At 47.4% G+C, this 15,804-nt stretch overlaps 1 protein-coding gene across 3 annotated transcripts in view; it reads right to left on the reverse strand.

Annotated features, from left to right (window-relative positions):
- The window catches only part of adck5 (aarF domain containing kinase 5), a 67,077-nt gene extending 51,781 nt beyond the window's left edge, over nucleotides 1-15,296 (reverse strand). For all 3 annotated transcript variants that reach the window (XM_052015505.1, XM_052015506.1, XM_052015504.1), the window contains exon 1: nucleotides 15,140-15,296. In XM_052015505.1, the coding sequence (XP_051871465.1) occupies nucleotides 15,140-15,163 (24 nt within the window). In that variant the 5' untranslated portion in view covers nucleotides 15,164-15,296. The remainder of the gene's footprint in view (nucleotides 1-15,139) is intronic.
- Between the last annotated feature and the right edge of the window lie 508 nt (nucleotides 15,297-15,804).

Below are 15,804 nucleotides of genomic sequence, written 5' to 3' on the forward strand. Positions count from 1 at the left end.
TGTGTAATGAATTGATCTGTACGAATGGTATGCAAGGCAAGCTTTTCATTGTACTTCGGTACATGTGACAATAGTAAACCAATAACCATCAGAGGCCTTTCAGTTAGGCCGCATCTGGAGTTTTGCATTCAGTTTTGGTCACCCCATTGTAGGAAGGATGTTGAGGCTTTGGAGAGGGTGCAGAAGAGGTTTACCAAGATGTTGCCTGGATCAGAGGGCACATGCTATGAGGAGAGGTTGGACAAACTTACGTTGTTCTCTCTGGAGCGGCGAAGGCTGATGGGAGATGTGATAGAGGTTTATAAGATTATGAGAGGCATCGATAGAGTAGACAGCCCGTATCTTTTCCCCAGGGTTGAAATGTCTAATACCAGAGGGCATACATTTAAGGTGATGGGGGTAAATTGAAAGGAGATGTGTGGGGCAAGTTTTGTTTTTACAGAGAGTGGCAGGTGCCTGGAATGTGCTGCCTGGGGTGGGAGTGCAGGCAGATACGATAGGGGAGTTCAAGAAGCTCTTAGATAGGCACATGAAAGTGAGGGAAATGATAGGATGCAGACATTGTGCAGGCAGAAGGGATTAGTTTAGTTGGTCATTTTATTACTAATGTAATTGGTTCGGCACAACATTGTGGGCTGAAGGGCCTGTTCCTGTGCTGCATTGTTCTATGTTCTATCAGGTCTGGAAAGAAAGAGGGCAGAAGCCAGAATGCATCAACTTTTTCCAGCTCTGATGAAGAATCACTAATTTGAAATGTTAACTCTTCTAGATACTGCCTGACCTGCTGAGCATTTCTACCAACTTGTTTTTATTTTGGATATCTGGCAACTGCGGTTTTTCAAGTTTTAGTTGATTGACAGCTGTGTACATCAGTCCCAGAATGTACTCTGTAATCTGGAATGAACAAAGGGGAAAAGATTGCCTCTGATTAAGGTGGAAATTCAGGAAACATGTTCTACCTCACTGATAGATATCGTGAGAACTTGTTTGGAAGGATAACTGTCCGAGCAAGGAAATCAACCAAGATGTACAACACAGAACAGTACAGAACAAGCCACTCGGCCCATCATGTCTGTGTTGACAATGATGCCAATCTAATTAATCCCATCTGCTTGCAGCTATATAGGACCCTGGTCAGACCCCACTTGGAGTACTGTGCTCAGTTCTGGTCGCCTCACTACAGGAAGGATGTGGAAGCCACAGAAAGGGTGCAGAGGAGATTTACAAGGATGCTGCCAGGATTGGGGAGCATGCCTTATGAAAACAGGTTGAGGGAACTCAGCCTTTTCTCCTTGGAGAGACTGAGGATGAGAGGTGACCTGATAGAGATGTATAAGATGATGAGAGGCATTGATCATGTGGATAGTCAGAAGCTTTTTCCCAGGGCTGAAATGGTTGCCACAAGAGGGCACAGGCTTAAGGTGCTGGGGAGTAGGTACAGAGGAGATGTCAGGGGTAAGTTTTTTTACTCAGAGTGGTGAGTGCGTGGAATGGGCTGCCAGCAACGGTGGTGGTGGCGGCTACGATAGGGTCTTTTAAGAGACTTTTGGATAGGTACATGGAGCTTAGAAAAATAAGAGGGCTATGGGTAAGCCTAGTAATTTCTAAGGTAGGGACATGTTTGGCACAGCTTTGTGGGCCGAAGGGCCTGAATTGTACTGTAGGTTTTCTATGTTTCTATGGTCTGTATCTCTATTCCCTGCCAATTCATTTGCCTATCTAAACACCTCTTATACGTGGCTTAAATTCACATCCATTAAGAATAAAATGAAAATATATATTCAAAATGGCTCTTGCTACAAACCATGGGTGAAAGAAGAGGCCAAATGATTAGATTAAAGCAGCACTGAGTACAGAGTATGGAGGAGTGGGATTAATTTTAGACTAAAGGAAGACCATGTTAGAGAGGATGAGACAACAGCTTTAGTTAAAAAAAAATCAGATGTGGCAGCAAGAAAATGCTGAGCTGATTTGCCATTTTGAGTGCTGTAAATAACATTTTTGAAAATGAATAAAATCAACAGGGGCTGTCAATAAATGCAGGAGGTGATGTGTATGCATGGGGGTGGGGTGTGGAGTGTGGCAGCAGTGGGGAACAAGAGTGTGCGGTGAATCACACAAAATCAGGTAGAGTGAACAAGAATTTCATTCCACTAGTACCATCTCTTACTCCTTGGTTGACATCTGCAGATTAAAGTAGCTATTTATAGATGTTCCAAAGCAACAGGCTAAAATATATTGGGTAGTCAGGGCCAAGTTACAGTCTACTGTGCTTTTACAGAATGGCAGGGGAAAGGTGAAGGAAATATTAACTGCTTGCTGTGCAAGTCTCCAGGAAGGTGGTCAGTGGTGGGCCAGAACCTACCTCTATAGTTATATTATTTAATTGGTGGTGGGGGGTGTGGGAGGGGGAAGGAATGGAAAGTCTTCAAGCATACAGGTACACCAATCAACAATATCAGAGGGAAGTTAGCTGGAAGATTTAGAATCAAAATATCCCGTCACCTTAAATGCACGTCCTCTAGTACTTGACATCTCTACCCTGGCAAAATGATTCTGACAGTCTACTATATCTATGCCTCTCATAATTTTATAAACTTCTATCAGCTTCTGATGCCCCAGAGAAAACAATCCAAGTTTGTCCAACAGCTATTACCCTCTAATCCAGGCAACATCCTAGTGAACCTCTTCTGCACCCTCTCGAAAGCCTCCACATCCTTCCTGTAATGCAGCGACCAGAACTCCAAGTGATGCCTGACCAAAGTTTGATACAGCAGCAATAGGACTTCCTTACTTTAATACTCAATGCCCCAAGTGATAAAAGCAAACATGCCAATACACCTCCCCTACCACACTATCTACTTGTGTGGTCACTTCAGGGAGCTAAAAATTATTTTCAGGAAATTATTTCAGGAAACTAAATTGTTACATGCAGTTTTGGTGATTTATATATTTGTGCAAAAATATTGACCAGGACATCAATAAAATCTCCCTAGCTCTACTTTCATGCTGATTTCCAGTCTGTACGAAAGGCACAGCCTAGATCTGTCCACCCAGATTATGCCCAAGTCTCGAATAAGCTGAAAGTGCAGGTTGGGAAGGTAGTCAGGACAGCACTGGAAATGTAGAATTTGTATTTGGCAGAAATATATGTCCCTGTGGAGAGTTTCAGGGACTGGCAGAAGCTCAAGGATGTCATCTTGACTTGTCTTTGACTCAGCACACAGTGATCCACCACAGGGAAGCTGAGAAACTATTTGCCCCGAGCCACCTTCTGTTCTGCTTGCCTAGATGCACTAACATAAAGGCAGGTCACAATGACCTGAAACGCAGGAAGAAACTGTGCAGTAAAAAATTTTTGGGATAAGCAACAACCCAAGGATTTATTTTGAATAGAAAACTTGATTCCTCATTCACAGAACATGGAACAGTACAAGAACAGGCCCTTTGGCCCACCATGTTGTGCCAAACTAATCAAACTAGTAATTAAAAGCCTACTAAACTAGTCCCTTATACCTTCACAATGTCCATATCCCTCCATTCTCTGCATATTCATGTGCCTGTCCAAAAGCCGCTTAAATGCCTCTTATTCATAGTCTTGGAGCCATACAGCACAGATACAAGCCCTTTGGCCCAACAAGTCCATGCCAACCACAGTGCCCACCCAGCTAGTCCCAATATCCTGCATTAGGTCCATATCCCTCCAAACCCCTCCATGTACCTATCCAAGTGCTTCTTAAATGATACTATTGTACCTGCCTCAACCACTTCCTCCGGCAGCTCATTCCATATACTCACCACCCTCTGCATGAAAAAGTTGCCCCTCAAGTCCCTTTTAAATCTTTCCCCTCTCACCCTCAATCTATGTCCCCTAGTTTGGACTCCCCTACCCTGGGGAGTCCAAAACTCAGTACATGCCACACAGAAAGTTTTCAACTCAGAGAGGCCCAAAAATCTAATTCAGGTCTCAAAGATTTCATAAGAACATAGGAAATAAGAGTAGTAGGACTGCCAGCCCTTTGAACCTATTCCAATAATTACCATGGTTACTGATGCACCATACAAAACATCCTATCCCGATGCATCACGGCTTGGTACTGCAACTGCTCTGCCCATGACTGCAAGAAACTGCACAGAGTTGTGGACACAGCTCAGCACATCACGGAAACTAGCCTCCCCTCCATGGACTCCGTCTACACTTCCATGCACCCCCTCTAAAGCTTCCACATCCTTCCTATAATGAGGTGACCAGAACTGACCAATACTCCAAGTATGGTCTAACCAGAGTTCTATAGAACTGCAACATTACCTCGTGGCTCTTGAACTCAATACCCTGACTAATGAAGGCCAACACACCATATGCCTTCTTAACAACCCTATCGACCTGCGCAGCAACCTTGAGGAATCTATGGACATGGACCCAAAGATCCCTCTGTTCCTCCACACTGCTGAGTCCTGCCATTAACCTTGTACTCTGCCTTCAAATTTGATCTCCCAAAGTGTATCACTTCACAATTATCCGGGTTGAACTCCATCTGCCACTTCTCAGTCCAGCTCTGCATTCAATCAATACCCTGTTGTAATCTACAGCAACCTTCTACACCATCCACAACACTACCAACCTTTGTATCATCAGCAAACTTACTAACCCACCTTTCCACATCATCATCCAAGTCACTTATAAAAATCACAAAGAGGAGTCCCACAACAGATCCCTGCAGAACACCACTGGTCACCAACCTCCAGACAGAATATGCTCCATCTACCACCACCCTGTCTTCTATGAGCGAGCCAATTCTGAATCCACATAGCCAAGTTTCCCTGGATCCATTGCCTCCTGTCTTTCTGAATGAGCCTTCCATGAGGAACCTTATCAAATGCCTTACTAAAATCCATGTACACCACATCCACTGCTCTACCTTCAATGTGCTTTGTCACATCCTCAAAGAATTCAAATCAGGCAGGTAAGGCATGACCTGCCCCTCACAAAGCTATGCTGACTGTCCCTAATCAGCCTATGCTTCTCCAAATGCCCATAAATCCTGTCTCTAAGAATCTTCTCCAGTAATTTGCCCACCACTGAAGTAAGACTCACTGGTCTGTAATTCCCAGGATTATCCCTACTCCTTTTCTTAAACAAAGGAACATATGCCACCCTTCAATCATCTGGAACCACTCCTGTGGCCAGTGAGGACACAAAGATCATCGCTAAAGATGCAGCAATCTCTTCCCCAGTTTCCCGTAATAACCTTGGATATATCCCATCCGGCCCTGGTGACTTATCTATCCTAATGTTTTTCAAAGGTTCCAGCACATCCTCTTTCCTCATGTCGACGTGCCCTAGCATATCAGCCTGTCGTACACCATCCTCACAAACGTCAAGGTCTCTCTCTCTGGTGAATACTGAAGCAAAGTATTCATTAAGGACCTCCCCCTACCTCTTCCGACTCCAGGCACATGTTTCCTCTTTTATCCCTGGTTTCCTTGATCCTACTCACCAAGAACCTCTCATGCCCCCTTCTAGCTCTCCTAAGTCCATTCTTAAGCTCCCTCCTGGCTACCTTGTAACTCTCCAGAGCCCTGTCTGACCCATGCTTTCTAAACCTCAGGTAAGCTTTTTTCTTCCTCTTGACAAGATATTCTACATCTCTCATCAACCACGGTTCCTTCACTCTACCATCCTTACCCTGCCTCAGTGGGACAAACCTATCCCCATGCAAGTACTCCCTAAACAACCTCCACATTTCCATTGTGCACTTCCCCAAGAACATCGATTCCCAATTTACACTCCCAAGTTCCTGCCTAATAGCTTAATTCCTCCTCCCCCAGTTAAATACTTTCCCATATCGTCTGCTCCTATCCCTCTCCAAGTCTATGGTAAAGGTCAAGGAGTTATGGTCACTTTCTCCAAAATGCTCTCCCATCGAGAGATCCGAAACCTGATCAGGATCATTGTCTAGTACCAGGTCCAGTATGGCCTCTCCTCTAGTCGGCCTGTCCACATACTGTGTCAGGAATCCTTCCTGTACACACCTAACAAACTCTGCCCCATCTATGACAGGAACGGTATCATAGAGGTTAGCATAATGCTTTACAGTGCCAGCGACCCAGGTTCAAATCCAGCCATTGTCTGTAAGGAGTTTGTACGTTCTCCCAGTGTCTGTGTGGGTTTCCTCCAGGTGCTCCAGTTTCCTCCCACATTCCAAAAGACGTACAGGTTAGGAAGTTGTGGGCATGCTATGTTGGCGCCAGAAGCGTGGCGACACTTGCGGGCTGCCCCCAAATCATTATGCAAAAAGATGTATTTCATTGTGTGTTTCGATGTACACACAATCTTATCTTATCCCTTAACACTAAGGAGGTGCCAATCAATGTTAGGGAAGTTGAAATCACCCATGACAACAACCCTGTTATTTTTGCACCTCTCCAAAATCTGCCTCCCAATCTGTTCCTCAGCATCTCTGCTACTATTGGAGGGGGGTCTGTAGAATACTTCCAATAGAGTAATTGCTCCCTTCCTGTTTCTGACTTTCACCCACACTGACTCAGTGGACGATCCCTCCATGACATCCCCCCTTTCTACAGCCGTGATACTGTCCCTGATCAGCAAAGCCACTCCCCCACTTTTTTACCTCTGTCCCTGTTCCTTTTGAAACATCGAAACCCTGGAATATCCAGCAGCCATTCCTGCCCTTGTGACAGCCAAGTCTCTGTAATGGCCACCACGTCATAGTTCCACGTACTTACGCAGGCTCTAAGTTCATCACCCTTGTTCCTGATACTTCTCATATTAGACACACTTCAGCCCATTCAACTGATTGCAATTTTGCCCTTTCAACTGCCTATCCTTCCTCGGTCTTTCTACACTCTGCATCTACTTGTACACTAAATGAACCAACCTGTGACCTATCACTCTGGTTCCCATCCCCCTGCCAAACTAGTTTAAACCCTCCCCAACAGTTCTAGCAAACCCACCCACAAGAATATTTGTCCCCCTCCAGTTCAGGTGTAACCCGTCCCTTTTGTACAGGTTGTACCTTCCCCAGAAGAGATCCCAATGATGCACAAATCTGAAACCTTGCCCCCTGCACCAATTCCTCAGCCACGCATTCATCTGCCAAATCAACCTATTCTTACCTTCACTGGTCAATGGCACAGACAACAATCAGAGGTTACTACCCTTGAGGTCCTGCTTTTCAGCTTCCTAACTCTCTATATTCCCTCTTCAGGAGCTCATCTCTTTTCCTACCTACGTCATTGGTACCGATATGTACCACGACCTCTGGCTGTTCACCCTCCAGAATGCTGTGGACCCGATCTGAGACATCCCTGACCCTGGCACCAGGGAGGCAACATACCATGCGGGAGTCTCTTTCACGTCCACAGAATCTCCTGTCTGCCCCCTTACTATGGAATCCCCTATCACTACCGTCCTCCTCTTCTCCCCCCTTCCCTTCTGCACCACACGACCAGGCTCAGTGCCAGAGACCAGGCCACTGTGGCTTTCACCTGGTAGGTCGTTCCTCCCCAACAGTATCCAAAGCTGTATACCTGTTACTGAGGGGAATTGCCACAGGGGTACGCTACATTACCTGCCTATTCCAGTCCTTCTCCTGACAGTCACCCAGCTACCTGCATCCTGGAGCTTAGGAGTGACTGCCTCCCTGTAGCTCTTATCTATGTACTCCTCATTATCCCACAGAAGCCGAAGGTCATCCAGCTGCAGCTCCAATTCTGTACGGAGCATCAGGAAGACTGGATGTCTCCCAGAACTCCCACATCTCACAAGCAGAACACTCCACTGACCCTGGAGCCATTCTCTCTACTCTGGCTTGGCACTAAAGGGAACACCAAAGCAAAGAAAGGAACTTACCAGAGACTCACCTTCACCTCGTCTCACTGAAGCCTCGAGCCAAAGCCTCAGCTCCCCACTCTAACACTGGTCCACTCACACAATGGCTGCTCTCAACATGCCCGCTCCGCTTATACCTGCCTTCCCTTTATTTGCTGCTGTTAATAAGCCAATCAACTGGTAACAATTTGCAAGTGTGCCTCGTTTAGACCCTTGCAAGGTGAAATTCACAAGCACAGGCACAGAGACTCACCTCTTTTATTGTCATTACACATACTGAGATACAGTGAAAAGCTTTTGTTTGTGTGCCATCCAGTTAGATCATTCCCTAACTACATTGAGGAAGAAAAAAGAAAAAACAGAATGCAGAATACAGTGTTGCAGTTACAGAGAAAGTGCAGGTAAACAGATAAAGTGCAAGGGCCACGACGAGGTAGATTGGAACATCAAAAGTTCATCATTCACGTATGAGAGGTCTGTTAACAGCGAGATAGAAGCTGTCCTTGAGCCTGGCAAGTACGTGCTCTCAAGCTTTTTCAACGGGAGAAGAGATATTTACTTCAGTCTTATTTTCTCCCCATTTCCTCAGTCAATGACCCCTCTCGCATTCACTTTCTCCTCTTGTGAAAATACTAACTTAATCACAAGAGGGTCCTTGACTACTTTGGCTGCTTTCCTGAGGCAGCAAGTCCATGGAGAGGAGGCTGGTTTGCGTGATGGGAAATATCCTCTGGCATCCAGACTCTCGAGCGCTGTTAGAGTCTTGCAAGTTTCAGTGAGATCACCTTGCATCATCTATAACTTGAGAATACAGGCCTGGTATGCTCAATCTCTCCTCATACAGCAAGCCTAAGCTCCCAGGAACCAGCATAGTGTACTTTCACTGTGTACTCTCAAAAGCAAATATCTTTTTTGTTGCTGTAATATAATCAAAACCATACATGATACTCTGGGTGTGGTCTCACCGAGGCCCTCTCATTGCAATAAGACAACTTCAGTCCTATATTTGAAACAGTTACTCCAGGCCAATATACTATTTGCATTCCTAATTGCTTGCTGTACCTGCATGATGGCTTTCAGTGTCGTGTTCGGGGACATCCAGGTCCCTTTGCACATCAACAATCTCTATTTAAAAGAAAATACTGTTTTGTGCACCAAACTTCAATTTTTTTCCACGTTTTATTTCATCTGTCACATTCTGTCCATTTCCCCAGCTTGTCTATGTGCTATTGCAGTATCAATGTATCCTCTCCCCTACTCACAATCCCACCTCATTTTTCTGTCAGCAACCAACTTGGAAATAGGACATTTGGTTTCCCCTGCCAGCTGAATCATTTATGTAAACTGTGAATAGCTGGGGCCCAAGCATTGATCCCTGCAGTAGCCCACTTGTCACAGCCTGCCAACCTGGGAAACATCTGTTTATTCCCACTCTGTTTTCTGTTTGATAACTTATTCTCAATCCATGCTCCAACTGCGTTCAACTTCAAGACACAACCCACACAATTAGCCTTGATTGCAACAACTAAATCTTTAAAAAGAAAGAAGTTTCTTTTAATTCTGGTTGCCCCATTATAGGAAGGATGTGGAGGCTTTGGAGAGGGTGCAGAAGAGGCTCACCAGGATGCTGCCTGGATTAGAGAGCATGAGCTATAAGGAGAGGTTGGACAACTTGGGTTGTTTTTCTCTGAGCTGCGGAGGCTGAGGTGAGACCTGATAGAAGTTTGTAAGATTATGAGAGGCATAGATAGAATAGACAGCTAGTACCTTTTCCCCAGGGTTGAAATGTCTAGTACAAGAGTATGCATTTAATGCAAGAGGGAGCAAGTTCAAAGGAGATTGGTGGGGCAGGTTATTTTTAAAAAAAGTGGTGCCTGGAATGCACTGCTGGGGTGATAGTGGAGGCAAATACGATAGAAGCATTCAAGAGGCTCTGAGATAGGCACATCAATGTGCAAGGGATGGAGGGATATGGACATCATGTAGGTAGAAGGGATAGTTTAGGTAGGCATTTTATACGGCAGGCACGGTTAGTGTAGCAGTTAGCGTAACACTATTACAGCGCCAGCGACTGTCAATTCCAGCCACTGTCCGTAAGGAGTTTGTACGTTCTCCCCGTGTCTGCGTGGGTTTCCTCTGGGTGCCCCAGTTTCCTCCCACATTCCAAAGGACGTACGGGTGGGAAGTTGTGGGCATGCTATGTTGGCGCCGGAAGCATGGTGGACACTCTGCAGGCTGCCTCAGAACACTCTATGCAAAAGATGCATTTCACTGTGTGTTTCGATGTACATGTGACTAATAAAGATCTTACCTTATCCTGTTCTATGTTCTATTGTCACTGTAGCTTGAAGATTAATTTTCAACTCCTGAAGACTCCAGAATAATTCTGGAAAGTTACCAATCCCATTTGAGAATTCAAAGTCCAGCGTCTAAACACAATTCTAGTTTTTGGGTGTGAGAGCTGTGGAAGGAGGCCATTCTGTTGAAGGTTCAACCACCCGAACACTAACTTGTTTCTCTCTCCACAGATATTGCCTGACCTGATGAGTGTTTCTGGCATTTTCTGCTTTTGCTACAGATTTCCAGCATCTTTGGTTTCCTTTGCTTTTTCCCTGTGAAGTTTAGTCACTTTAAGTAGGAAATGCCAAATTATCACTTAGCAGACCCCACAAGTACCAGTGAGGTGAGTGACCAAATACAGGAAGTCCCAGGTTACAACAGGGTTCCATTCTGGAGAACTGTTCGTAACTTGAACTGGTCGCAAGGCGAAAATGAAGAAATGTGTGGGAGAGGATCACAGAAACAGAAATGACAGGAGAGCGAGCAGGCACGGGTAGAGAGGAGAAATGCCCCATCCCACCCAGAAAATGATGTCCGCAGCCCTGCAACAGCTGGCAAATCCGTCCCCTTCCATCCCACCGGTCTCCCAAACACTCATTCGTATGCATCGGTTGTCAATAAGTTGGGCATTTGTAACCTGGGGAGGACCTGTAATTTATTTCAAAGAAAATGGTTGAGGGATAAGTAATCAATTTCTGAGCAAGTTCCTTTGGGAAGGATGATTTGCTGTCCGTTTCAATCTTTGGTTCTGAAGTGTCTGCTGACACCAATGTGGGATCTACAGACTGTGTCGTGGGGTAGCACGAAGTGTTTGATAGGTGGGATGGTAGGCTCCTCCTGCCACTGTTGCTAACCTTCCACATGTACTCAGAGAGACTCCAGTCTCTGTGCCACTCTGGAAGCTTCATTTCCATTTAGGATGGTGCTGGGTCAGGGATTCACGTTAGCTGTTGAGGATATTACATTTCTTCAGGGACTTAGAACAGTACAGCACAGGAACAGACCCTTCAGCCTACAATGTCTGTGCTGAACACAGTGCCAAATTATTCTAAATCTCTTCTGTCTGTACGTGATCCATATCCCTCCATTTCCTGCATATTCATGTGTCTATCAAACAGTCTCTTAAACACCACTGACATATCTATTCCCACCACTCTTCCCAGCAGCCAGTTTCCAGGCACCCACCACTCTTCCCGGCAGCCAGTTCCAGGCACCCACCACTCTTCCTGGCAGCCAGTTCCAGGCAACCCACCACTCTGTGTAAAATAAAATTATTGCATTTCCTTTAAACCTTCCCCCTCTCACCTTAAAGCTACATCCTCTAATATTTGAAACTTCTACCCTGGGAGAAAGAGTCTAGCTACTCTGTCTATGCCTCTCATAATTTTATAAACCTCTATCAAGTCACCATTCAACCTCTGATGCTCCAGTGGAAAACAACCCAAGTTTGTCCAACCTCTCCTTATAGCTAATGCTCTCTAATCCAGGCAACATCCTGGTGAACCTCTTCTGCACCCTTTCTAAAGCTCACATCCTTCCTGTAATGGGTGACCAGAATTAGACATAGAACACTACAGCACTGTACAGGCCCTTCGGCCCACAATGTTGTGCCCACATTTTATCCTGCTCTAAGATCTATCTAACCCTTCCCTCCCATTAGCCCACTATTTTTCTCATCATTCATGTGTCTGTCTAGAGTCTCTTAAATGTCCCTAATGTATCTACCCACACAACCTCTGCCAGCAGTGTGTACACGCACCCACCACTCTCTATAAAAAAAACTTAGCCCTGACATCCCCCTTATATCTTCCTCCAATCACCTTAAAATTATGTCCCACTCGTGTTAGCCATTGTCGCCGTGGGAAAAAGTCTCTGACTGTCCACTCGATCTATTGCCTCTTATCATCTTGTACTCTTCTAGCAAGTCACCTCTCATACTCCTTCTCTCCAAAGAGAAAAGGCCGAGCTCGCTGAACCTATCCTCATAAGACATGCTGTCCAATCCAGGCAACATCCCTGGTAAATCTCCTCTGCACCCTCTCTAAAGCTTCTGCATCCTTCCTATAATGAGGTGGACCAGAAACTGAACACAATACTCCAAGTGTAGTCTGACCAGAGTTCTATAGAGCTGCAACATCACCTCGCGGCTCTTGAACTTGATACCCCGACTAATGAAGGCCAATGCACCATACGCCTTCTTAACAAGCCTATGAACTACAATGGGCAACCTTGAGGGATCTATGGACATGGACCCCAAGATCCCTTGCACACAATACTCCAAGTGCAGCCTAACCAAAGTTTTATATAGTTTCTTAAGATAAAGATGCTGGCCATCTACCCTAAATTGGTAAATTGGTTTATTATTGTCACATGCTACTGAGGTACAGTGAAAAACTTGTCTGCATACCATCCATACAGGTCAATTCATCACAACAGTGCATTGAGGTAGCACACAGCAAAATAACAGAATGCAGAATAAAGTGTTACAGCTACAGAGAAAGTGCAGTGCAGGTAGACACTAAGGTGCAAGGTCATAACGAGGTAGATTGTGAGGTCAACAGTTCCATTTATTGTACTAAGGAACTGTTCAATAGCCTTATAACGGCAGGATAGAAGCTGTTCTTGTGCCTGGTGGTACGTGCTTCAGGCTTTTCTATCTTGTGCCTGACGGGAGGGGAATGAGAGAGAATGTCCGGGGTGGGTGGGGTCTTTGATTATGTTGGCTGCTTTACCGAGGCAGCGAGAAGTGTAGACAGAGTCCATGAGGAGAGGCTGGTTTCCGTGATGTGCTGAACTGTGTCCACAACTCTCTGCAGATGCTGGTGGTCACAGGCAGAGCAGTTGCCATACCAAGCCATGATGCATCTGGATAGGACACTTTCTATGGTGCATTGCTAAAAATTGGTGAGTTTTAGAGGGGACAGACCAAATTTCTTTAGCCTCATGAGGAAGCAGAGGTGCTGGTGAGCTTTCTTGGCTGTGGCGTCTATGTGGTTCGACCAGGATAGGCTATTAGTGATGTTTACTCCTAGGAACTTGAAGCTCTCAACCCTCTCAAACTCAGCACCATTGATGTAGACAGGAGCATGTGCACCACCCCACTTACCGACACCAATGACCAGCTCTAATATTTTGCTGACATTGAGGGAAAGGTCACAATAATACAAAAAAAATGAACAAGATAGTACTCATGGACCATTTAGAAATCTGATGCCAGAGGAAAACAAGCTACTTCTGAACTGTTGAGTGAGAGTTTTCGGGCCCCTGCACCTCCTCCCTGATGGTAGCAACGAGAAGAGGGTGTGAACACCAATATCAATTAAAAGCCTTTCAAACACTTATAACTTTTGTATCAGCCAAAGCCTGGGAATGGTGCTCTGTAATTGGAATATTACTGTCACTGAGTTACAGTGAAAAACATGTCTTGCATACCGTTCATACAGATCAATTCATTACACAGTACATCGAGGAAGTACACGGTAGAACGATACAGAATGCAGGGTAAAGTGTCAAAGCTACAGAGAAAGTGCAGTACAGGTAAGCAAAAAGGCGCAAGGTACTCTGCATATCCTCACATTACAAATGCACCGAACTGATAACACGATGAATGTACAGACTATGGACTGTAAAGAAAGGCATGCACAGATGTTTTGTATTTTTGAACATATTTTTATGAATAACATTTTGAAATGTAAAAACTATGCCTCTACTCAAAGTCTATGAAGGCGTATGTTTAACCCATTTAGCCAGTGTCACTGCCCATCTGCCCAGCACTCCGCCCTGACTCCCCTCCCAGTTCCTGTGCCCTCAGCCCCCCCAACCAAACCCCCCTTTCCTCCTTGGCCCCTCCGACCCAACCCTCCTGCCCCTTCCTCCCCCAACCCAACCCCCCTCCCCCCTTGGCCCCTCCGACCCAACCCTACTACCCCCTCCTCCCCCACACCCCGACCCAAACCCCCTCCCCTCCTTGGCCCCTCCGACTCAACCCTCCTGCCCCCTCCTCCCCCGCGACCCAACCCCACTCCCCTCCCCGGCCCCTCCGACCCAAACGTCGTGCCCCCTCCCCTCCTCAGCCCCTCCGACCCGACCCCCTCCCCTCCCTCAGCCCCTCTCCGACCCCGACCCCCCTCCCCTCCTCAGCCCCTCCGACCCGACCCCCTCCCCTCCTCAGCCCCCTCCGACCCGACCCCCCCTCCCCCCCTCAGCCCCCTCCGACCGACCCCCCCTCCCCTCCTCAGCCCCCTCCGACCCGACCCCCTCCCCTCCTCAGCCCCTCCGACCCGACCCCTCCTCCCCCCCGACCCGACCCCTCCTCCCCCCACCCTCAGCCCCCCGGCCCAATCCCCTCCCCGCACCCCTCCCCCAGCCCCCTTCCCCCATCAGCCCCCCCACCCCCCTGCCTCTCTCCAGGCCCCTCCCACAGCCTCCCCCCCTCAGGCCCCCCTTCAGACCCTCACCCCCCTTTACCCTGGCCCCTTCTCCCCTCCCCTCCCCAGCACCCCCTCCCCACCACCTCAGCACCCTTCCCCCGACCCAACCCCCCCCTCCCCCCCAGGTCCCCTCTCCCCCACTCAACCCCACCCTACTCCCCCCCTCCTCAGCCCACCTGCCTCCTTGAGCCCCCTCCCCCCAGCCCCTCCTCCTCTGGATCTCCCTCCAGCTCCCCCTGCTCTCTCCCTCCTTCCTCAGCCCCCACCTCCCCCTCCCCTGCCCCTCCTCAGCCCCCACCTCCTCCTCCCCCTCCCCCTCCCCCTCCCCCTGCCCCTCCTCAGCCCGCCTGCCTCCTGAGCCCCTCCCCCAGCCCCTCCTCCTCCTCTGGATCTCCCTCCAGCTCCCCCTCCTCTCTCCCTCCTTCCCCAGCCCCTCAGCTCAGCCCTCGCCTCAGCCTGCACTCCGCCCTCCAACGCCCGGCCTCGCCACCCATCCGGCCGCCGCCGCCGCCTTTACCTTGAGCAGCCTGTCCCGCCACATCCTTCACCCCCGGCCGCCGAACTCCCACTGTCCCATATCACCGGCCCACCGCCTCCTAGCAACGACCCGCTGCGTATCTACGTCATCACGCTCACGGGGACGGAGTAAGGCTCGAAGGGGTGGCTTCTGGGTCACGTGATACAGACCTCTCTCCCGCTTGCTTCTGGGTATTGTAGTTTCCAGTACTTCAAGAGATAAAAGTGTCACGAACCAGCAACAAAAGAAACACACTGAGCATGATTCAGTGTTAAAAACTATTTTATTAATCACTACTATTGATAATACGTAAAATAAAAGTAAAAATGTTAGTATGTTAGAATTCAAGAATGTTAAACCTCGAACATTAACCCCAAAACTAAACTCTTCGTGTGTGTGTGTGACAAAGTCCAAAACTCCCAGTTCCTGAATGGTTCTTAAAGTTCAGTTCCGCAAGCCATAAGGTGAAACATGAGCAAGGGCTTCTTCTTCAACAACCACCATTGTCTGAAGATAAGATGTAGATGTAGAAAACATAGAGAGAGTACATACGAAATCCAAATGTTCCGCGATGGAACCCAAACGACACTTCAGTGTTTACTCGGTAGTGACTTCCTCACCCCGAAAAGCATCCGAACGTGGTCGTCCACACACAAATACCTGTT

This window comes from Pristis pectinata, chromosome 5 (assembly GCF_009764475.1).
Source record: "Pristis pectinata isolate sPriPec2 chromosome 5, sPriPec2.1.pri, whole genome shotgun sequence".
Taxonomy (NCBI): Eukaryota; Metazoa; Chordata; class Chondrichthyes; order Rhinopristiformes; family Pristidae; genus Pristis; species Pristis pectinata.